The sequence below is a fragment of the Platalea leucorodia genome, assembly GCF_965183815.1.
Source record: "Platalea leucorodia genome assembly, chromosome: 2".
NCBI classification, from domain to species: domain Eukaryota; kingdom Metazoa; phylum Chordata; class Aves; order Pelecaniformes; family Threskiornithidae; genus Platalea; species Platalea leucorodia.
The window spans coordinates 98,480,099-98,503,911 of NC_138824.1; the positions used below are offsets into that span (position 1 = coordinate 98,480,099).

At 43.8% G+C, this 23,813-nt stretch overlaps 2 protein-coding genes across 14 annotated transcripts in view; both read left to right on the plus strand.

Annotated features, from left to right (window-relative positions):
- The first annotated feature begins 30 nt into the window (after positions 1 to 30).
- HMGN1 (high mobility group nucleosome binding domain 1) lies at positions 31 to 7,715 on the plus strand. 8 transcript variants are annotated; one of them, XM_082337782.1, is made up of 6 exons: positions 31 to 378; positions 828 to 860; positions 971 to 1,000; positions 1,125 to 1,175; positions 2,785 to 2,916; positions 4,504 to 5,402. In XM_082337782.1, exons 1-6 carry the CDS (start codon positions 364 to 366, stop codon positions 4,642 to 4,644), a joined length of 402 nt encoding a protein of 133 aa, XP_082193908.1. In that variant the 5' UTR covers positions 31 to 363; the 3' UTR covers positions 4,645 to 5,402. The 8 variants fall into 8 exon arrangements, with proteins under 8 accessions (XP_082193908.1, XP_082193909.1, XP_082193910.1 ...); XM_082337783.1 differs by lacking the exon at positions 4,504 to 5,402 and adding an exon at positions 7,582 to 7,715 and having other exon boundaries at positions 33 to 378; XM_082337784.1 differs by lacking the exon at positions 4,504 to 5,402 and adding an exon at positions 3,013 to 3,153 and having other exon boundaries at positions 35 to 378.
- Positions 7,716 to 10,374: 2,659 nt separating this feature from the next.
- Positions 10,375 to 23,813, plus strand: part of BRWD1 (bromodomain and WD repeat domain containing 1) — a 63,148-nt gene continuing 49,709 nt past the window's right edge. For 2 of the 6 annotated variants that reach the window (XM_082338014.1, XM_082338015.1), the window contains exons 1-10: positions 10,375 to 10,613; positions 10,795 to 10,853; positions 11,065 to 11,094; positions 11,293 to 11,352; positions 14,554 to 14,704; positions 16,000 to 16,098; positions 16,664 to 16,824; positions 19,471 to 19,692; positions 21,673 to 21,773; positions 23,336 to 23,406. In XM_082338014.1, coding sequence (XP_082194140.1) covers positions 10,550 to 10,613; positions 10,795 to 10,853; positions 11,065 to 11,094; positions 11,293 to 11,352; positions 14,554 to 14,704; positions 16,000 to 16,098; positions 16,664 to 16,824; positions 19,471 to 19,692; positions 21,673 to 21,773; positions 23,336 to 23,406 — 1,018 coding nt within the window. In that variant the 5' untranslated portion in view covers positions 10,375 to 10,549. Of the gene's footprint in view, positions 10,614 to 10,794; positions 10,854 to 11,064; positions 11,095 to 11,292; positions 11,353 to 14,553; positions 14,705 to 15,999; positions 16,099 to 16,663; positions 16,825 to 19,470; positions 19,693 to 21,672; positions 21,774 to 23,335; positions 23,407 to 23,813 lie in introns of those variants that run through there. The other 4 variants (XM_082338016.1, XM_082338019.1, XM_082338017.1 and 1 more) reach the window with 4 other exon arrangements.

Sequence of the window (23,813 nt, forward strand, 5' to 3'; positions counted from 1 at the left end):
GCCCCGCGGCACGGGGAGGCGGTGGTTAGCGCAGAGATCCCGCCTGGCGCGAGGACCCGGCCGGCCCCGCCCCGCGGAGGCGCCCCTCGGGCGGGGAGGAGAGCGGGGAGCGCCCCCCCGCCGCCGTCGCCCCCTCCCGCCTCCCGCCCCCCCTCCAATCCGGCTGGATCCTGTTGCGGTGCCGCTGGCGCTGCTGGGATGGGGGGGGGCGGTTTCCCTGCGCAGCGGGGCTGGCTCGCAGGCAGGCGCAGCCGCTCGCCGTGAGGCACCCAGCGCGCGCAGCAGCCAGGCGGGAGCCGCCGCCGCCGCCGCCGCAGCTCCGGGGGTCGCGGGCGGGAGCCGCCGCCGCCGCGCAGGCTCGCCATGCCGAAGAGAAAGGTGAAGCGGGCGGGAGCGAGAGGAGCCGCCGAGGGGGAAGCGCGCTGCCCGGGGCCGCCCCGCCGCGGGGACGGGCGCGGGGGGAGGGCGGCCTGACGGCGCGGGGACGGGGCTCGGAGGGAAGCGGCCGCTCCGCGGGCACCGGTGCGGCGGCCGCCAGCGCTCGCTTGACTGGGGCCGGCGCCTTCCCCTTGGCCGCCAGCTCCGCGCACCCCCTGACGGAGGCCCCGCCGGGGGGCGGCGGTGTCTGGAAGGTTCGGCGGGGGCTCGCCGGGCGCCTCGCCGCGCCTCTTCGGGACTCGAAATCCGAAAGCGGCGGCGGGAAGGGGCGGGCGGGGGGGCGGGCGAGCGGCAGCGTCACGTGCCCGGCCGCCCTCCCGCCCCGCCGCCGCCGCCGGCGGAGGCCTGAGGCGCCTGCGCCGCCTGACGCGGGCTGTTTGTGTTGGCAGGTGACGGTGGCGGACGGGGAGGCCCCCGAGGAGGTAGGTGTGGGGGCGGGGCGGGGCGGCGGGCCAGGGGGGCCCGTCCCGGGCCGATCCCGGCCCGCCCGCCGCCCGCTCACGCCGTTTCCCTCTCTTTTCCCTGTCTGTAGCCGAAGAGGCGATCGGCGCGGCTGTCCGCGGTGAGTACCGGGGGGAGAGGGGGGTGTCCCTGCCGGGCTGGGCGGGGGCGTGCATGCGCCGCCCCGCACCGAAAAGGGGATTACCGAGGGCCGAGTCTCTACCTTACTTGTTCTTTCTTCTCAGAAACCTGCTCCTACCAAAGCAGAGCCGAAACCAAAAAAGTTAGCGGCAAAGGTGAGAGTCAATTGGGAAGAGGGGAGGGAGAGGAGGTGGTCGAGTTCGTTGTGCGTCCCATCATCGCGTCGCGTCGGCGATGCACGGTGTCTGAACGTTCCGACTTGTCTTCGCACGTTCCTTGTGGGAACATTCATTTACCTGAAGTATCATTTTCAGGTGCTTCTGTCAGTGTCTGCAGGTACATTCCACCACTGTTTGAGTAGGTCCTTGTTAAGCATGCAAAGTATTGTGTAGAAGCATCGGCGCTGATTCATGGGTGTTAGGTGGTAGTTTGGTACTGAGCGGAACTACTTGACTGTCAAAGCAACTGTACGTAGGATTGTATTTCATCACTGTAACAAAATGGGATAAAATAAACTCACAGTTTAAAGCAGCGTGTTAGGACAGGAAAAAAAAATATTTTAATCACTCAGGCAGCCACTGAAAAAGATTCGAGTCTCCATTCATGTAGTCTAGCTTTCAGGTCTTTGTATGTGTAAGTAAGCTGGTTTAGTATGATTTTTCAATTTTTCAGTGTTTTTTCAGTATTACAGCCTTCGCAGTGCCAATAACTGAGGTGTAAAATTCTTTGTTACTTGGGAGAAATAAAGCAGGCTATGTATCTGTTGGCTTGTTGGTATATGTGTTTTTAAGTGTTCCTTTGTGATTATAAGCTTTTCTTTTTAATGTATGGATTAAGAGCATTTCAAATACACTAATATAGAACTCTGCTTTACACACTTTCTGATGTTTTCATTTTATTAATCCTACTGAACAGTTACTTAGCAGTAATACACTTCCATTCCAGTGGTTTAAATATCTGTTCCCATTCTTGAAGTTGTAAGCCTAAAGAATTTGGGGAAGCTTTCCAATTTTACTTCAGTTCTGGTTCTCTTTTTTTTCCAGTGTCTCTGTGTGGTGCATCTAATTCTTAATGCTGCTAGTTGATGCTGACTGATACGCATGATGCTGACTTGCTGCCTGTAACTACTTTACTTCTAGAAAGAAATGTTTCCACAGTTCATAGCTGGGAACATGTTCATGTAAACCAAGTACATCACAAACAATTGTCAGCTTAGACCATTAAGTAGAACACCTTGCATGAGGCCCCCATGGAATGCTGCTGTAATGTGAATATGCGAATGATGTTTTTCTTTTTTTTTTTTTTTTTTTTAAATCGCTATTCCTATTGAAAATTCAAATAAATGTGTAACTTGATTTACATTTGATCCTCTTTGTTCTAAAACTCATGCTGTCCCTAAAGTCTTTTGTCATTTGGAAACTTTCTCATTGTTAATGTAAAAATCTCTTTTGTACTGATTGCATTTTACTTCTCATTTTAGCTATCTCTGGACTTTCTTTAAATGGGTTGCAGAAATATTTCACTGTTATCTTCTTATCCCAGTTTGATTCTCTCATTTTACTGACTGTCTGAAACTGTGATTGTTTGTCTGTGTATAGTTTGGAAAACTTTTTTGGCAGTTGAATTACATATTAGTTCATTGGTTGTTGGTAGCAGCTCTTGCTGTTTAGCAAGTCCGTCTTGGTTTTGTGTGTCTTTTATTATTTTCAGAGTTTACCTAGTAGGTCGTAGGAATTTACTTACTGGAAATTTATTTCATTGTAGGATAAATCTGAGGACAAGAAGGCTCAATCAAAGGGGAAAAAGGGGCCTAAAGGAAAACAGACAGAAGAGACAAACCAAGAACAGACAAAGGACAACTTGCCTGCAGAAAATGGGGAAGCTAAAAGTGAGGAGGTAAAGTTGTCTGTATTCTTTGGTGCAAAGCCACTGGATAACTTACTGTACTGGTTTATACAAACATCTGTCAGAAACATACGCAGTTCTTTTTAGATTCTACAGAATCTATTTCTGCCAAAAGGAAGATGTAGGCTATTGAAACATTAGTGGATGTACCTGGAAGATTCTAGTTGCCCCCAAAAGAGTTGCAGTGATGTGTCCCTGCAATAACAGTCTCTGAAATTAAGGAAGAAGGTGAGAATGTTACCAAAGTTCCAATACAGGATAACGTCCTTTCAGAGAGGGGCTGTTTTCCCTGTGGGTAGGTCTTGGCAAAATAACACATCCAGGGTGTACAGAGGGGATATTGCTCGGGGTGGGGGGCGGTCTGTCTTTGGAGGGTTTGGTTTGTGTTTTAGTCTGCCTTTGCTGTTACTGGAAGAGAAGTTCCTTCTTGCTACAAAACTTTTTTGACAAATGCAATATTCATTTTCTTGGGACTGGAAGCAGTTTTTGCCGAAAATCCGAAGTTGAAATGATTTAACCAAAGCTGAGATAATATTCATAGGAGTCAGAGATACAGACACTGCTGGTAGACGGGCCAGGTTGGTGCAGGGATGGAAGACAAAGTGCAAAAACTACTAATAGTTGTTGTTGCTGAAGAAAAGAACATGCCAAATCAGTCTTGGCTGTAATACCATGCTAACATGGCCCCGTTGCTGAAGTTTTTGGAGTCACTGATCATCTAACTTAAAGCATCCTCCACACTGCATTCTTCTTCTGGAATGTGGACATAATTTAGCTTTAAATTTAGGACAAGACCTGTAGGGAGAAGCAGTGCCTTTTACTAGGGCAGCTGTTAACAACTGGATGAAACACAAGCTTTCATGTGGTAACAGGCCTAGAATTCATCTCAGGTTTCTGCAACATTGAATGCCTCACTCATTTTAATTAGTTCAGTGGAGGCTGCTGATCAGATAGTCAGATGACTTTTAAATTTAATTCATGATTCATGCTTCCTGTCTGGTTGTTGCATTGAAACGTAATTTTTTTAAAATAGGAAAAAAGTCTATCTGAATTCTGTCGCACTGATCTATCAGTGTGCAGATAGATCTTCAAGCAGAGGAAAAGAGTATTTGGTTTTTAAGTAGATGATGCATTTTGGTGGGTGAGGAAGGTACAGGATGGTACTTGAGTGTACAAGAAAACTTATTTTGGGGTAACAGTTTTTCATTTGCAAGCTTACAGTGTGATCTTTGTGAAAAATTTGTGCTATAACTAGGAACTCTTTAGTTGGCTTAACTTTCTGTGTAGCTCTGGCTCTGTATTATTATCGCATAACTTGGTCTTTTCATTTGTGCATGTAGTATTTCAGCAATACCAGCGAAAGTTAAATTTGGCAATATTTCTCAGCCGAGGTGTATTTAGTACACTAGTGCGGAGATGATGCAAATTTACAAGGAACGGATGATGACTTCTGGGGCACATCTTCATGCTGGTCTCATGTTGGTCACACCAGCCAAAGTTCCAGGCTTAATGTAACACCAGAGCCTGGAAGAGGCAGAGGTATAGTCTGTCCTGTTGGATGTTCCTGTTTTCAATCAGGACAACAGTGTCAGCAATGCTGCTGTTAATCCACGATCTGGTGAAGGGCCAGTCACGACTTCTGGTGACACTCACAGACGCCTGCGAATGGAAATGGCTTCCGTACTTCATCCTCCAAAAGCTTCCCCCAGGCGGCAGTAAAGACCGAACAGGTGTTAGGGTTCCTGGTTGGGTACTACTGCGATTGAACAGTCTGTTCTGCTGGTGGTGCTGCAAAGCTTTGGAATAATTAAGTAAAATTTTTATGTCAAGAGATACGTTACATTCCTTTTTTTAACCTACGTTGCAAATGCAGCGAGTTTTCCTATCTAAATGGAGTTGTAATTTTAATCAATTAAGTTTGTATTAACTTGTTCTGAAGTTGAGGTACGGCATATAGAGACTGGACTTGAAAGCAGTATAGCTCTGCTGCTACAGTTCAGTTGCGCTGAATGTATTTCTACAGAATTATGTTTAATGCATTACTGTGTTTCTCAGTCTTAGTTACTTAAACATGGTAAGATTTGAGAATATGTTAACAGCGCTGCACTGAAATGTAAATGCATGAAGTGTATCTCTAGTGTCTTTTCTAAACATGCTATATGCAGGGATTTTAGCTTAGTAGGTTAAAAAGCCCCCTTTTCCTGTCATAAAGGCAGTAATTGTTGAAATGGGCTTTCTTCTTTAAAAAAAAGAAAGCTGCCTTTTCAAGACAGCTTGTTTTTAGTCGGTCATTATCCAAGAGAAATAAGCAGACCATGACACCAGTTTATTAAGACTGTAAAGCACGGTACACAGAAACAAGTGGTGGTTGTTCTGTATGTCAAGTTAGCTAACTTGTGCATTAAAAATACTACAAACTAGGAGGCTGAGTCACTTAGAAACTTTCTGCATTGAAGTGTTCTGGTTTTTTGTCTTCTTTTCAGACCCCAGCATCTGATGCAGCAGTAGAGAAAGAAGCTAAGCCCGAGTAACAGCTGGTACCAAGTCTTTAATTGGTGGTCCTTATACCTTTCTTCTTGTACAATTCAGAGGAATATTTTTATCAACTATTTTGTAAATGCAAGTTTTTTAGTAGTTCTAGAAAACACATTTTTAAAAAGGAGAGAATCCCAACTCAACCCTTTTTTTTACATATTTAGATAAGTCTAAATGCTTTTTTTAAGTGGTAAAATCATGTACTGGTTGTCTGTTTTCTATGAAACCAGAAATTAATGGCATGTTACATTAAGGAGAAGGCTTTGAAGCCTTGATTAGGCTTCACGTTCCACAGGCTGTGAGGGACAGTTTTTCTATTCAATTAAACGAAGCATAACACAGATCAGACTTTGGAATTCATAATGATATGTTGAGAATGTCTTAACATTTTAGTTATTTATCTTTATCTATGGTTGTACCAGCAGTAGAATTGCTTATCTAATAAAACTGCTCCCTAGTGTTGGATTTCTTGCTGAGTGATGTATATCTGTGACAAAATTATTTTTGGTAGTTGCAGCTTTATTTTTTCCAACGACTTTGTAGCTGTGATGCGAAAGATTGGAAACTTCTATTATGACTTTAAATACGAAGTACAAGTTTCGGCTTGGCAGATGTAACTTGTTACGTCAGTATTCGAGATACTGGAACGTCACATTCAATTTTAAAGGACAGCTTTGTCTACAAAGATCAAACAAAAATATTTGAAATAGTCTTAGAAAAAAACCCAGAATTATAGTTTTTAGATTTAAAAAAACTATGTGAATAAAAACAATTGTAAAATTGTTCATAGTGTCTGTGATCACCAAACAAAAGCCAAATAAATCTTGATTATGAAAGGATGTTTCTGTAGCTCCTGCATTGACTATGACAACTCACAATCTAAGTGGTGTAGTTTTTGATTCTTAACCATGTTCTTGATAGTGTTAAAAATGTACTTTTCAAGAGATAGGTGGTAATGCAGGGAGTGAGTAGCAAGTAGAAAACTGTAGTTCCAGTCTTAATCTGGACTTCCAGTTTGAAAACTGCTAGCCTAGTGCTGCTTCTGTTACCTTAAAAAAAAAAAAAAAAGTCAATAATTAGTAAGCATCAGATGTTTTCATCTGTTCGGCATCTAAGAGTTTGCATATGCACTCGTGTGTGAATAACTGCTTTCAGGAAGATGCACAAAGCAACCCTCTTGAATGTTAACTGATCAGGTGGTGGTGTGTTGGAACTGTATTGGAATTTCCCCAGATCCTGCCTTAAAATCAGTAAAGCTTCAGATGTCTGGGGAAAAATGAACCTAGGCCGTGAACTCTTCCCCGAGTAGCCAAGTTTACCTAACGGAGGATTGATGGATGGCATTTGATGCCATCCATAGAGGAGGAGCCGTGGGACAGCCTGGGCAGGAGCGGGAGGGAAGCACAAGACAACTTCCCCTTTGGTGCTGATGAGCCGTTAGGTGAGCTTACTCTGCTGTGAGCAAGTGTACGCGCTCGATAAGGTTGCGGGTTGGCAGAGCGTCGTTTCAAATAAAACATACCTGTGCTGAGAGGTAATTTGTGTAGTACAAAACTGTCCTGATTCTTCCTTGCTGGATTTGAGGAAATTAAATCAATCTTGCTGAAGATTTAACAGCCTTTCATCAGAAGGGGGCATATTAAGTATATATTACTTAACCTTAAAAAAATCAAATCTAGTACAGTATTACTTCAGTCTTCCTACAAAGCACGAGGTTGTTTTGGTTTGTTTTGCATTTTTTTTCTCCCCCATTTCACATTATTTTGCTGAATTGCAGCAAGTAGTAGCCCGGTTTTATCTTACCAGTCTATTTGATGCCAGTCAGACAGCTGGCAGCCTTGTCTTGGGAGGAGTCAAGATCAAAAAGTAACGTTCATTCTTTTTTTTTTTTTTTCCTTCCCCCTTGACCGAGAACTTGTTTATGCTCTTAGGTAACACCTGCAAGCACAGTATCTGCTTCCTGTACATTTTTGGTGCCTTTTTCAGATTGTCATACAGTTATTTCTAAAAAAGACTATAGTTTCACCTCCAACTTGTTTTCTTAAACAATGCTTTCATTTGAAAAAGCATTTTACCACTTTTACCTCTTCAGTATTTAAGCAATGTTTACCTTTTCTTTAGCTGATCTATAGGATGTGCTCCAACACCGGACCACGATATGCTTCTGGTCCAGTTCCACCACAGCTCTGTTCCTAGCAGAGCGCACCTGCCTTCAGAAGTGGCTTTGGCTTCAAGTTCTTGGATATTCCCAAACTGTAAATTTATGCCATTTTTTCTGCCCCTGCCTTCCCTGCCAGCCCCCTTTCCAGTTACCTTATTTGTTGGTTTCATTTAGTAGTAGCCTGACATAGCTACATGACATTCTTGACTTTCTGGTTTTAGCAGGTTAAAAACACCAGTTAAATGAGCAATAAACTTGCAGGTAAAAAGCCCAAAATAACCTCTCTTACCTCCTTGTACTGAATGCCTGCTTTTCATGTGTTTTGAGTCTCTGATGTTGAGATGCCGTTGACTTGCAACATCTCTCTTAACTTAAACAGTGGATAATAGACGTTACTGTAACTGCTCCCTAATATTTACTCTTGGGGACAAAAAGTTATTTCTTACTTTATTATGGCAGTGAAAGGACTCAGCAAGGGTAAATCAGCAACAGCTGCTCTCTCGCAGGTTGGAGGAATTTTCACGCTGGAAGGATGGGACGAGGTAGTCGCATCAGGAGCACAGGAGCCCTAGATCCGTTTTGAGCGGCACAGCCCACTTGATGCAGAAAGAATGAAATAGCCTTTCCTAATCACATAAAGTGTGCCTACTAAATACGTAGGTGAATCAGCTATGGATTTGGATTGGTTCTGCAGCAGACAGATGCTGTTGCCCTTCCCCTCAGAGCATGACATGCCAACACGTAACCATAAAAACCCACCAGTTTGGCTACTGGGAAAATGAGGAATTGTATATATTGGCACTAGATGTCAGTTCTGCCTGTGGAGAATTGGAGTGGAAGGCATTTAAGTTTGTCTGACAGGAATTTCCACGGGCACACTAAAGAAAAAGCATTCTTTCCTGTACGATACCAGATACATTTGCTCTCTGCGACTGAGGAATGGAGTGACGTCTCGTGTGGATTTGCATGCAGCGCTACAGAATAGATACGTAACGGAGGACCATCCATTTCAAAATACACCACGAAGAGAACAAAACGTCTTTCTTTGAAGTTACTCAATCGTATTCGTATGCTGCTACGAGTTGTTCTGGTTACGAGAGTGCTGTTTCATACGTGTTCACGCTGCACCATTCTGGAATTCATTTTCGAGCGTCGGCTAGATCACAGCTCTTTAAAACACGAACGCAGCCAGGACGCTGAAGTGCATCCAAGTTTAGCTAATGAATACTGATTTGTTTGGCAGGGAAATCTAAAGGAACGCAGGTGGCCTTTAAGAATGATCCGGCTCAGGCTTGCCACAATACAGGAAGCAGAAAACCACGGATCTCTTTTGAAGAGAGATTTTCAATGGACAGGATACTGGGTTTTGTTGTTTTTTTTTTTTGTTTTTTTTTCCCCCCCCCTTGTACCCGAGCTGTGATGCAGGGGCACTGCCCAGGCAGGCGGTGAGGAGCAGGGAGCGGAGGCAGCAGGCTGCCTTCCAGGATGCATCCGGGGAAGCTGCCCGCAGCCGGGCCTGCACCTCAGGTGTGCAGCGGCTCTTTGTCAAAAGCTGAAAGCACGTCTGAGGTAGCGAGATCAGTAAAACACGCATATATCTACAATGACATGTATAAGAATATTTTACTTCAAAGGTTCTGAAAGTGTGTACCAAGCCACCGCAGGCGCGGAATGGAAAAGGAAAGGAACAGCTCAGATTTAAAATACTGCACAAGTGTAGGCATTGCTACATTTATGTTAGAATTCACGCTGGGCAGAAGTGAGGAACAACTGCAAGAAGGGAAAAAAATAAATAAAATCCCCCCCCAACAGGCTGCCGGAGCCGGGGGGGGGGGGCCGCGGTGCTGGCACCAGTTTGCCGAGGCAGTGGGGGGCACTGGGGCAGAGCTGCTGGCGCCGCTCCCTGACCTGCCGTGTGGGGTGGCCGGGGTGCCCCCGGGCATCGCACCCGCGGAGCCCCGCTGCCGGAGGAGGGGACCGGTCGGCCCGGGCAGGTCGGAGATCGCCTGAAGCGGCCAACAGGAGCCACAGGAGAACCGGCCCCGTGTACGAGCGCTGCCGCGCTGGCTGCAGGCGCGCTATGCCGCTGCCCGAGCCGTTCCCCAGCGCCACCGGCCCGGGAGCGCACCGCTCTGCCCGGCTGCCCGGCGCAGCGCGCACGGCAGCCTCCCGTGGGGCGCGGGTCTGGGCCCGGGCCCCGCCGCGCACGGCGCCCGCAGGGCCCCGGGGAAGCGCCGGCCCTCGGCCAGCAACGGCAAACGAACGGCCGCGCCGCGCGCGCCCGCGCCCGCCCCGTGCCACCTCCCCCCCGCCTCACGGAGCGGCCCCGCCCACCAGCGCTCCGTCACCAACCGCCTTCCTCGCGCAATCCTTCCGCGCCCGGGCCTCGCGTTCCCCCGCCGGCCGCCCTCTCCTCCCCACTCCCCTCCCCGCCGCCCGCCCCGCGCGTTCCCCGCGGCTGCACACGCACCCTCTCTTCCCACCCCCGCCCCCCGCCGCCGCCGCGCCCCGGCCCCCGGGCCCCCGTGCCGGGGACTACTTTTTCCCTCCGCCTTCCCTCCCCCGGGCGTGCCCGGCGCAGGTGTCGGCGGCGGCGCCGCGGCCCGTGGGGCGGCGGCGATGGCGGCGGCGCCGAGGCTGCGCTAGTGCCAGCGCAGGGGGGAGGAGGAGAGCCGGAGCGCGAGCGCGGCGTCCGGCGGGGGGCGGGGGCGGCTCGCTCCCGCGCGCGGAGGAGAGAGGAGGGGGGAGGGGGGGCGGTTGGCTGGCGGTTGGCGGTGGGGGAGGGGCGGCGCTGACAGGGCTATGCCGAGCCGGGCCCTGCCCGCGCCAGGCGCTGCCTGAGCCCTAATCCCTGCCCGGGCAGCAACGGCCGCCGCCAGCAGCGACTGTGCCGAGCGAGCGAGCGGCAGCCGCCGTGCCGGGGCCGCCATGGCTGAGCCCCCGGCCTCTTCCAACTCCGGCGGCGGCGTGTCCCTGCCGCTCATTGAATCAGGTAAAACCGCCGGGGCGCGGGCGGCCGCGGGCCAGGGCGAGGGCTACCGCCGGTGCCGCCGCCGCCGCTCCCTGCCGCCATCTTCCTGACGGTGATTATGAATTACAGTCACCCCGGGGGCTCCCCCCCCGCCCCAGCCAGCCCCGGACTCATCCCCCGTCTCTCCCCGTGTCTCTTGCAGAGCTCTACTTCCTCATAGCTCGGTTCCTGACCACCGGGCCCTGCAGGAGAGCGCTGAAGGTGAGTACAGGGGCGCCGCACACTCACCTGGGCGCAGAGGCTCAGACCCCTCGGCCATTCGCTGCCGCGGAGAGGACTGAAGGGGAGGTGTGAGCAGCCGGTCCCCCCACCCCCCTCCCCCGCCCGAGCCCTTTTGCGGCAGCGGCCGCTGGGGAAGCCAGAGGCTGGCTCGTCCCTAACTCTGTGGTTTTTTTTCCCCTTTTCTTTGCAGGTGCTGGTGCAGGAGCTGGAGCAGCACCAGGTCTGTGTCGGCTCTGATGAAATCATCCCTCTTGCTGTAGTCAAAAGTTTCCTTTACTTTACAAGTCATTCAAGTTTCTTCCACTCTACTGTCTCAACTTTTTCCCCTCAACACACATTGTTTTGGATGTGATGTATCCCTCCTTCCCCTTTAACCACTCAGTTTTCCTTTTTTTTTTTTTTTTTTCCCTCCATTTAGTTGCTTCCTAAAAGGTTGGATTGGCAAGGAAATGAGCATTATAGAAGTTACGAAGAATTGGTGAGACTTTTTTTTTTTTTAAAAAGTTTTACGTAGGATGATAACATTGATGTTAGACCCTTTACCTTTAAAAGCAGGCCCAAAGCTTTACCTTCCAGTTTCATTCCGGCTCTGTTAAGACATTGGAGTTATTTTGGAAAGGGCCTTTAATTTCTTTACATTAGACTAACAAAAACACCAGTGGTGTTTTAAATTGAGGATATTGTTTACATAGCAGAGGTGGAGCTTGGCGTTGTGCATTGGTACATGCCACTGCCTACGTATAGGGAAGAACCAATCTGAAGCAAGGTTTCATTTCAGAGTTTCATGAGCAAGTTTGTTAGGTGCATTTTGATTTGACGGTATTTATTTTCTGGTTGGCTTCCTTCATCAGTCCCCTTCAACAGATTAGGAAATGAAATCGCTGTTCAGAAATCAAGGCTTGGCAGTTCTGGTGCCTATGAGTGTGCTCGTTATCTCTGGCTACTCACTGGTCATAGCTTTGTTTCTAAATATTAGAAGGATGTGAACAATCTCTCAACAGCATGTACTTTATGCCTTCTACAGCTGATGTTGTTTGCTCTAAATGTTTTAACTTCTATCTGTTTCAGAATGGAAAGCTGTCTTTCTCTTGGTGTTTTATTTTACTGCTTCTTAAATGGCAAAGTATATTTGGCAGTTGAATCTTGTGAAGTGGTGGCCTGGTGGTGCCTGTCCAGTGTGGTTTTATCCTACTTTATTGTAGCTGATCTTTTTTTCTTTAAATGGATGTTCACTCTCACTTTTTGCCCCCCTAAATTTCAGGCATTCCAGGTTAATTGACTGACTTCTCCCTTACCCATCAGTTTGTGTACTGTTATAGTTCTCCTTGTCCCTCTTGTGTAACACTTGAAGATCTTGGAATCGTATTTGCATAGAGAAGGAATGAAATTTTGTTTAAAACATTTTCTTAATTACTTAAGTGCTGCTTAAAATGATAAACTGGCTTCCATTTCTTCTGCTTGTCAGCGTGGTCAGTTGAGCAAATGAGGTTTTAAATAAATGCTTTAAGTCACTAAAAAGCCTAGTCTTGCTAAACAGGAATACTTTCAAGTTCTGACTTGAATTTAGCAAACATGAAAGTAGTATTAAGTTTAAAAAGGATTGTTTGGGGTTTTTTTGTTGGTTGGTTGGTTTTCTTGACCCCAGTTCTTCTGGCAAAAAGTGGTGGTCTTGGGAGATGTCATGTGTGGATTCTTCTGACTTAAGTACAGTGTTTTTTAACTGTGTTTATTATGCATATACAGTTGTCAGATTAATGCTTTAATATGTGCTGCTTCTACTTCTTTTTCCTACACAATTTAAAAGAAATCTCTACATAGGCTAATAGTATTTCAGAATATCCCAATTAATCTTCTGAAGGTTTTAGTTTCTGCTTTTGAGGGGCTTTGGGAACCTCTTGTCCCACTGGTCTCACTCTGAATTTGCAGGGACCACAGACAAATGCAATCATGTGGTGCAATTATTTCTTTTCCTCTTTGTTCATCATGGAATTGGAGCAAGACTTTAACGTAACTGTTCCTTCCAAAATCAGAGTAAAACTACTTTAAAAGGAAATTAATGGCGAGGTTTTGTATGCATACTTCTGTCAGGGATTGCATTTGGAATATATACTGCCTGATGATGATGGCATGCAAACAAAATTGTTTATGATGCTTGGCATAAAGTATGCTGAGCTGTCTGTCCTGAGTGTCATGGCTACTACTGTTCTATACCAATTCAAGAGGCAAAATTTATAAAGAATTGATGAAAAAGTGTATTTCTTAATCTTTGGAATGCCAAATATATTTCTCATAATCAACCTTAAGCATCTGATGAGCTGATTTACTTTGGATATATTTGGCTGTGTGGTGATATTAACTATTTTACTTATATTACCACCTCCCTGCCCCTCCTCCCCCGGAATACAACCTATACTCCTGCAAGCTTTATACATTGTTTGGTGGTTTATTATTAAAACAAGCGTTAGGTTGTGGCTTAAATCTTACGTTTTCAATACTCAGTGTCCATTTGGGCAACTTCTTGTTGAACAGATCTTACATGACAGCATGTGGTATTTTTATTCCCGCTGTTCCGATGACGAGATCAGCTTTGTCAGGACTTTCCTCATCTAAGTTCAGTTGGTAGGCTAAGGGAATAGCATCATAAGCACGAGCTAGTTCTGCCTGTGTTCTGAGCTACGTGGGCAAGAGGCCACATACCTGTGTTGGTGTGGCCCTCTGCCTCTCCTGGGTGTATTGGCTGGGAATAGTCTGGCTGCTGAAGTAGCAGTGTGGCTTCTGGGTCTAACTGGTTTTTACGAGGCCAGATCAGAGAGTGGAGTAAGCATGGGTGCCTGCTGATTCAGACCTCCCCAATAGTTTAAATTGATGATTCTGGTGGTTTGGTGTACTTGAGTCTGTGTAAATTCTACTTTGCATATTTAACCTCTTCGTTATTGTGACTGACTTCATAGTTAGATAAGGATTTTTTTTTCATTGAACTCCCAGGAAGAAAAGGGGGGAAATAATCAAAAACCACACACATCTGTTCTTGACTGAGACATCTGCATGTGTGTGGTGGTGTATTTTTTTAGATTGTTAGATGTAGATAGTATGGGATCCTTCCTGAATGGATGGATGACTGTTTTGATCCTTTCGGTTTAAGGAAGTAGGGCAGTCTTATGCTAGGTAGTACTGGTTCTTCAAGGAATCTATTTTCAGAGAGATTGTACTCAAACCTACTAGTTTGCAGTTTACCAAACAAGTACTGTGTGACTGAATTACTAGTTGCATAAATTCTTGTGCTGGATTACAGCAAAATTCTCCATGATCTTGAGTTATGAGGGTTTGAATGATATTTTTTATTTTTTTATTAAAAATAATTGGGTGAATTGGGCAAAGACACTCGTTGTAGGGTGCCGTGCAAATGGGTGCCATATGTGTGAATGCTACAGGCTTTCAGTAGTAAAATACTGATGTGCAGTAAGTAATTTTACTGCAGTTATTTTTACTACAGCTCTCCCATTCTTGGAGAGTACTTGTTGAATTTACTAGATCAGAGTTTAACAGAATTGATTTTGTTTTGTAAGTTGAACTTAAAAATATTTAAACAATGTTTAATATACCTGTGAATATTCGATGGTTTTAGATTCATCTGTTCTGGATGTACCATATATATTTTTAAAACTTAAATTTCTGTCAGGTGCTGTCCAACAAACATGTGGCTCCAGACCATTTGTTACAAATTTGCAAGCGTATTGGCCCTATACTGGATAAGGAGATACCACCCAGCATTTCGAGAGTGAATTCCTTACTTGGTGCAGGGAGACAGTCATTGTTACGTACAGCAAAAGGTACGGTTTGTTTATTATTTGAAATGGGTATGATACATTTTCATAAGTATATGGTGAAAACTTTTGGAATATTTAAAAGTGGTGAGCTTTCACCACAATTGGCCCCCACTTCTTCTGTACTGTGTTTAATCAACCAAATCACCAGCGATCTGTGTATTAATGGTATAACTATATATTGATTGTTGTGAAGAAAAGGTTTTAAGTTGCATCACAAGAATTATTGTTACTCTGAGTGCTGAGGCTGCTGAATATGGCCAGTTTTCAGTATTACTGCAATATAATGAATCATCAGGACACAGGTGCTACTTCTCTAACATCTCCCGATACTCCCAGTAGTATATTGGCCTGTGCTGGTTTTGAATGCAGTAGCTGTTGTACTCTGTTCACTGCAAATGTGAGACAGTAACACCAGTTTTCTGAAAGTTTTCTTGGTTAATGCAAATGGCATCAAAATTAGTACTTGTGAGTTCTGTACATACACAGGAGAAAGTCCTTGCCCATAACGTAAAGGGAATGATTGGCAATGCAGAAGCACATACTTTATTTGATAGAGTAGATTTTAGCTTTAGGCAGATCTCTTTGAATGTTTCTCGGAGGGGGTGTTGATGTGTTTGTATGAAGTTCTGTTGGGTAGCTAGGTGCTGTGGTGTGGGACTGGTTTATGGGATACTATTGTGTTTTCAGTTGTCAGTCTTAACTGCTTTAAAGGATGCACAGTGAATGACAGTGACTGTTCTATCCTGAAAATCACAATTGCAATTATTTCAGCATGAGTGTGCCAAAATAACTGTCAGCGTGGGATTTTTTTTTTTTTTTAAGAATTGCACAATTGTCAGGTTGGAAGGGACTTCTTGAGATCATCTAGTTAAATAATTTCATACTAATAAATATTCAATAAGTATATTTATGAATAAGTATTCATGAAAATGTTAAAAATCTTAAATGCTTTGCACTGAGAATGAGTAGGAAAAAATTCAAGTAAAAGGTTAGTTTTGTGTGACGTGAACTTGCAGGGGCATCACCATTTAGGAGTAATTTCAAAGTTTGGTTGTTGGTTGTATTGTTTTTTTTTTTTTTCCTCCTTCTGTTACTATATGAAATGGATTTTTCTCTCAATCTGACGCTACACCGTTCCTGGAAAGTTTTGGGGCATTTGGTGTTCCTATTTTTTTAGTTGTTTCATTACTGTGTTTGAGACCGCCTATAGATACGTTCTTTACCATGTTTTGGAACTGCAGCTCTCTTGGCATTTTTAACATGTACTTACGATGAACTTCAACCAATTGGTTTTAAAGATTGCAGGAACACTGTTTGGAAGGGCTCTGCATTTGCTGCTCTTCACAGAGGAAGACCTCCTGAAATTCCTGTGAACTATGGCACACCACCAAATCTTGGTAAGCTTTTTTCAGCACTCATCACTGCTGCTGTGAGCATGCGATGTGTATCTTGATACTGGCCTTGCTACAACGCTGAAAATTGCACCTCAGAGCTGGATCTGGAGGCTTATCTGGAGAACTTCTTTCGACTTCACCGGAGCTGTGTATTGGGTACAAAGGTTTGCTCACAGCACTAGTGAGACAGTAGCCTCTAGATGACTCTTTCCTTTTATAAAGCCCCTGTATTAAGTAGATAGACCTGCAGAAAATACAAGTCCTTCTCCTTTGGATAGAAGGACTCTTGTATGATTTTAAGGTCTAGAAAGCCATGGGAAATTAAAGATAATGTTTAGCACTTCCTATTTAGAGACTGAAGTTTTGATTGGAGCAAGTTTAAAATACTGTCTTGGTTTTATACCCAGAAAAAATTGCGAATACAAAAAACCCTGACTTTATGAAATCTGAAAGTCAATTCTAGTAAGTCCTTAAGTAATATATTAATGGAAGTTAAATAAAATCATGTTTTAGAATAGACCTGCTTTAAACATCAGTACATTCATTCTCTGATTTCTTTGTGTTCTAGTGGAAGTACATCGAGCAAAACAATTAACTGGATATGCAAAGTTCAGTACTTCATTTCCAGGAAGTATGTATCAGCATGTCAAGATGCACAGACGGATTCTTGGCCATCTTTCTTCTGTATATTGTGTTGCATTCGATAGGACTGGACATAGAATATTTACTGTGAGTTGATGAAATAGATCCGAATCTGAATATAGTTCTAGATGGATGCAAGGAAGAGAACTCTGAAATGCATGTTACGCTAGAACTTCTGGAGGTGGATATTGGTAGAGTTGAAATGTAGCTGATTAGTTCCATGGACCTGCTTAAGCAGAGCAATTTGATGTAATTAAAGGTCGGAAGCATGTAAGAAGTTGTTATACTTGATGTCTAGTCAGGTTGACACTGATGTAGGAGCTTTATTCAGTGATGTAGTTTGGTCATAGAATCATAGAATGGTTCGGGTTGGAAGGGACCTTAAAGATCATCTAGTTCCAACCCCCCTGCCATGGTTAGGGACACCTTCCACTAGGCCAGGTTGCTCAAAGCCCCATCCAGCCTGGCCTTGAACACTTCCAGGGATGGGGCGTCCACAGCTTCTCTGGGCAACCTGTTCCAGTGCCTCACCACCCCCATGGTGAAGAATTTCTTCCTTATATCTAATCTAAATCTGCCCTCTTTCAGTTTAAAGCCATTACCCCTTGTCCTATCACTATGTGGCCTTGTAAAAAGTCCCTCTCCAGATTTCTTGTGGGCCCCCATCAGGTACTAGAAGGCTGCAATAAGGTCTCCCCAGAGCCTTCTCTTCTCTAGGCTGAACAACCCCAGCTCTCTCAGCCTGTCCTCATAGGGGAGGTGCTTCTGCCTACTGATCATCTTCATGGCCCTCCTCTGGACTTGCTCCAAGAGGTCCATGTACTTCTTATGTTGAGAACCCCAGAGCTGGACACAGTGCTCCAGGTGGGGCCTCACAAGAGCTGAATAAGAGGGGGAGAATCACCTCCCTCGACCTGCTGGCCACGCTTCTTTTGATGCAGCCCAGGACACAGTTGGCCTTCTGGGCTGCAAGTGCACATTGCCAGGTCACGTTGAGCTTCTCATCAGCCAATATCCCCAAGTCCTTCTCCACAGGGCTGCTCTCAATCCATTCTCTGCCCAGCCTGTGTTTGTGCTTGGGATTGCCCCAACCCATGTGCAGGACCTTGCACTTGGCCTTGTTGAACCTCATGAGGTTCGCACAGGCTCACCTCTCAAGCCTGTCAAGGTCCCTCCCGCGTGTCAACCACACCATGCAGCTTGGTGTCGTCGGCAAACTTGCTGAGGGTGCATGCAGTCCCACTGTCCACGTCACCAACAAAGATGTTAAACAGTGCCGGTTCCAATACCAAGCCCTGTGGAACACCACTCGTCACTGGTCTTCACTTGGACATCGAGCCGTTGACCGCAACTCTTTGAGTGTGACTGTCCAGCCAATTCCTTATCCACCAAGTGGTCCATCTGTCAAATTCATACCTCTCCAATTTAGAGACAAGGATGTCGTGCGGGACAGTGTCAAATGATTTGCACAAGTCCAGGTAGATGACGTCAGTTGCTCTTCCCTTATCCACCAATGCTGTAACCCTGTCATAGGAGGCCACCAGATTTGTCAGGCACGATTTGCCCCTAGTGAAGCTATGTTGGCTGTCACCAATCACCTCCTTGTTTTTCATGTGCCTTAGCATAGTTTCCAGGAGGATCTGCTCCATGATCTTGGTGGGTACAGAGGTGAGACTGACTGGCCTGTAGTTCCTCAGGTCTTCTTTTTTTTCCCTTTTTAAAAATGGTGGTTATGTTTCCCGTTTTCCAGTCAGTGGGAACTTCACCGAACTGCCACGACTTCTCAAATATGAAGGATAGTGGCTTAGCAACTTCATCTGCCAGTTCCCTCAGGACCTGCGAATGCATCTCATCAGGTCCCATGGAGTTGTGTACCTTCAGGTCCCTTAGATGGTCTCGAACCTAATCTCCTACAGTGGGTGGTTCTTAATTCTCCCAGTCCCTGCCTTTGCCTTCTGTGACTTGGGCAGCATGGCTTGAGCACTTGCTGGTGAAGGCTGAGGCAAAAAAGTCATTGAGTACCTCAGCCTTCTCCATCGTAGGTCTCCCGTTTCCTTCTGGAGAGGGCCCACATTTTCCCTAGTCTTCCTTTTATCACTGATGTACCTATAGAAGCTTTTCTTGTTGCCCTTGACATCCCTGGCCAGATTTAATTCTATCGGGGCTTTAGCTTTCCTAACCTGATCCCTGGCTGCTCGGACAATTTCTCTGTATTCCTCCCAGGCTCCTTGTCCTTGCTTCCACCCTCTGTAGGCTTCCTTTTTGAGTTTGAGTTTGTCCAGGAGCTCCTTGTTCATCCATGCAGGCCTGCCATTTTTGCCTGACTTCTGCTTTGTTGGGATGCATCGCTCCTAAGCTTGGAGGAGGTGATCCTTGAATATTAACCAGCTTTCTTGGGCCCCTCTTCCCTTCAGGGCTTTATCCCATGGTATGCTACCAAGCAGATCCCTGAAGAGGCTGAAGTCTGCTCTCCTGAAGTCCAGGGTAGTGAGCTTGCTGTGTGCCTTCCTCGGTGCGCTAAGGATCTTGAACTCCACCATTTCATGGTCACTGCAGCCAAGGCTGCCCTTATGATTTTATTTCTTTCAGCTTAAGTAGCGTACATAGTTTTAAATAAAGTGTAGTTTACCACGCTGTGGAAAAACATCGTTAGGTTCTTTAAAAGAAACCTAAAACTTTTATCCTGAATGTCTTTGAAAGTCCTTGCCAAGCATAATAAATATTTCTTTCTAGGGTTCCGATGACTGCTTGGTAAAGATTTGGTCAACTCATAATGGCAGGTTATTTGCCACATTACGAGGACATTCAGCAGAGATTTCCGATATGGCTGTCAATTATGAAAACACTATGATTGCAGCTGGAAGCTGTGATAAAATGATCAGAGTGTGGTGTCTGCGAACTTGTGCACCAGTTGCGGTCCTCCATGGACATACAGGGTCCATTACCTCATTACAGGTATGTTTTTTTAAGCGTTTCTACATATTGAAGCACAAATAATGTAGGTAGATTGTAAGAAGCAGCCAGTCCATGAAACGCGAAGGTAAGTTTCACTTGACAGCATGGTATGGAAAGCTTGAAGGTATTTTAATCAAATAGTAGAAACAAGAAACAATTTGGGGGAAAAAAAAAAAAGTTGCTGTTGCACATGATTTAAAAGTTAAGAGTCTGCTTTAGTAGTAGGATTTAGACTGATGGTGTACCCTAAGATTAGCTAGCTATCATGTTGGTAAGAACCAATTTCCTTGGTTGCTTACTGAAATCGAGAAACGGTTACACGAACGCTCTACACCAATAGAGCCTTCTATCTTTGTGTTAAACTTCTTGAAAAGCAAGATCAGTACCTCATTTTCTGTTTGTGGAGAAAAGCACTTCGTGGTTGCTGTTACTAGGTTAAGAAGTAACTTGCCAAGTGTGCATCTTACTTTTTCATGTCCAAGTGCAAGGAACTGATGTTCTGTTTCCCATGAAGGCTGGCATGTGAATGGCAAATAACTTTCACTGTGCTTGTCACTGTGGTTGAAATGACTGAATTCAATTTCATGACTGAAATTATTTCTCTGTGACTGCCTGTGGGAATAGTAAAAGCTGAACATTTAAATATTGATGTCAAAAATTAGTCAAAACCACAGGAGTAACCTACTTTAAAAAAAAAAATTCCTTGCTTCCCTGATATTCCTGAATATTTAACTGAAGATAATGACAGGAATTCTTCTTCACTTAAAAAATATCACTATCTGTAGTATTTGAGCTGTTGGAACCAAAGAGAATTTCTGGGAAATATCGTGTCCTCCTATTGTCTGTTACTGGAGACGTGATATGCTGGTTTATGTGGGTGAGTGTTCTGATCCAATATGTGATTCTTACAACTTCTCCGATACGGGTATTTGTCTTAATCTCAAAAATATATAAGTTATTTCAAAAGTGCAGGGATGTTTGGTGTAATATGTTGTGTGTTTAAATTTGAAGGTGGCGTGAGACTTTGTGCTATTGGTAGTCCTTTAGATTCAGTCTCCTTTTGGCCTTTGTAATTCCTTATTTAACAGATAAACTAGTAGCTCATTATCCAGATTTGCTGTGTTTTCCAATGAGGCCTGTGTTGAGAGGTGAAGAGTGGCTACCTGCCAGCTTGTGAAGTTCAGTACAAAAAATAATTTTGCAGGTTTCTCAAAAATGCTGCCTCCGAGAGTAATCTTCATATTTGCAGAGTTTCTGTGGAGTTCATTGCATTTTTTTGTTTCTTTGGTTTTTAATGGCAATGCACTTATTCGTGGTGTTTCTTTTATTGTAGTATGGTGGATATTTTTTTTTGTTTACAGGTTCTTAATAATACTATAATTGCAATATGTACAATTTATATGGCCATTGCCAAAGGTGGTAGTAGTAATGGATGAACAATTTAATCAACTTGTGTTCTGTAAAGTTTTCTGAAGGGTAGCTCTGTGCATAGCAATAAATCCATGTCTTATAGAAGTATGTGTGAGGACTTCCTCTAAATTCATATGTGATGCTGGGTTACATACTCAGACTATCTCATAACTGATGCTCTGCTTAATTATAGAATTTTAAAAGTAAGCCTGTCGAGTGAAACTTCCTTCCATATTTTTTTTTTTTTTTCAGTCTGCTCTGCTCATTGCTTCATTCATTGACAAAATTTTTTGTGAATGGTTGTGGTTAGTTAAGACTTCAAAAACAAAGCAGTGAATAAATTGGTTTTATGTAATGCAATAATTGAAACATAGACCACAAACTTATTTTAAAGTATAGGAGATATATTATTTTGTAAACTTTAAAAATGGCAGTTATCAACAACTGCTTTAGCAGTTTTAGTTGAAAAATCCAAAGTAAATCAAGGTTTCACATTAATGGTTTTAAAAGTTCATAAACAGTTTTAAAATATCTCTTTGTATGTGTCTGATTTTACTTTCTTCTCTTTAGTTTAGTCCAATGGTGAAAGGCTCCATGCGATACATGGTCTCTACTGGTGCAGATGGAACTGTTTGCTTTTGGCAATGGGATACAGATTCCATGAAATTCAAGTATGTAACTGCGTTGCTGATTATGCCATACTATGCTTGATTGAAATAGGTCAAGTGCTTTTAACTAGTTAAAAAATTTTCTTTTGTTTTTGCGATGATAAAAATGTTGTGGAAATAATCTATTACGTAATTATTTTAAAGCACTATCACTAACTATATCCTTTACAAATTTATGTTATTCTGTTGTCATGGGAGATTAGTCGGGAAATACATTAACTTTTTACTACTCTCAAAGTACAAATGTAGGACAACTAGATAAATATGTTGGAACAATCTAATAAAGCTTTTTGTTTGTGTTGAGTTTTCAGTAGTCCTGTAGTTTTAGGATGTCTCTTACAGAACTTGCATGCAGAGTATGTTCAGGATAGTTGTTAAATGTTCTGTGTGATTGGTGTTTATTTGTACAAAAAAAAAAAATTATTATGGGAAAGAAGAGATCTGGGATGATCAGTCTGTATCTAGGATTGTGCTGTATAATGGTAGTTGGTATAGTGATCCATTTTACATTAGAGCAGCTATTTTAAAAACAAAAAGAATCAGTACTTTAGAAAGCAGAAGGTTATTTTGCTTTTTAATTCAAACTTGTGATCTTAAAGTAGTAGAATCGCAGCAAAAACCATCAAAGGCGTAGTTTCATCTGAAGAATCTTTTAGGGCTGTAAGTTATAGGAGGAGAGTGTTTAAACTGGATCCTTAATTATTCTCTTTCTAAAATGAATTTAGACGACTGTATGAGACGTAAACATTGTTTAAATTAGTTTAAGCATGGACTTAAATCGGTTTAAGTGTTGGTAGGTCTCAAAGCAGCATTCTTAGGATTTGAATCTCTGTACTGTGTATCATAGAAACATGAGAAATACTCTTCAGGCTGAAGGTCTCAGCATTTCCTTTGATAAACAGAAAACACTTCAACAGAAAAGCAGTAGAATAGTGAGCAAAAACCTATAATGCTTGTAAGTGGCACAGCTTGCTGCGTTTCTCCTTAATGTAGTTCTTAGTAGCTACTTTCTGTGAGATGATGGCCGTGTCAGCTGGAAGAGTGTGTACATGACTTGGAGAACAGGAAACCAGTCTTTTAAATCACCGTGTGCCTGGTGTTGCAAAACTTTTATTTACTTCTGTAAAATTTTATGGTTTTGCACAGCATTCTGCAGTAATGGTATTTAGTAGGCCTTATTTCATGTACTGTTGGTGGTTTATAATGTGAGGGTAAGAGTTCAGTACTTTGTGGATATGTTATGGAGGGGGTAGATTATACTTACCGAAGGATGAGAGAGAATAAACATTCTTTGGCATGTCATGTTATCCTTGCTAGGTAATAGCATCTTGCAGAAAAAGTTATAAGCTGTGTGGGCTTCAAATGTCATTTATGTGTGTACAGTAATTTTGAAAAGTAAACCTTATTGCTTATCTTTCTGCACAAGATTTACAGATGTTACTGTATGTAGTTAGGAAGTACCTGTTATGTAGATGTTTGAAGAAACATACCTTTATGTTTTGAAACGTTGATAAAAGCCAAGTTTTGTGTGGCATGTCCTGTTTCAAGCATCTCTTCTTTTTAAGCAATCGGCCAGTGAAATTCACAGAGAAACCTAGACCAGGGGTTCAGATGCTTTGTTCTTCATTCAGTGTAGGTAAGTCATGTACAGACGGAGTTTAGCATTGTGATTTCTCTTCTTTCCTCGTAAGTAGTTATAATACTCTGATTGTGATGGCTTTAAAATATACAAAGCCAGCAGCTGTGTAGTAATTGTATATATGTGTATTGTTAGCCTATGAGATAATTAAATATTGTGACTTGCCTTAGCTAACAGTGAAAGACTGTTGAACTAAGTGATGCTATTTTTCTTTTGCCATTGGTGATTTTACAGAAGTAAAAGTCACCTGATGGTTGTTTACTTTTTATCAATCTTTACTGGATTTTTATTATTGTTTAATGCCTTAGTATAATGTCAGGGATTTTCAGAATTAGTTTTCTAACATACCACAGTCAACAGTAGTAGAAGTGGTTACTGCCAATAGTAGGAGCTCCTGTTTCTGT

What these genes read in the sequence shown, in the direction of transcription:
- HMGN1 (XM_082337782.1), top strand. An exon ending in GATCGGCGCGGCTGTCCGCG is followed by an intron (nt 1,001 to 1,124) that starts GTGAGTACCGGG and finishes CTTTCTTCTCAG; the next exon opens with AAACCTGCTCCTACCAAAGC. An exon ending in CAAAAAAGTTAGCGGCAAAG is followed by an intron (nt 1,176 to 2,784) that starts GTGAGAGTCAAT and finishes ATTTCATTGTAG; the next exon opens with GATAAATCTGAGGACAAGAA.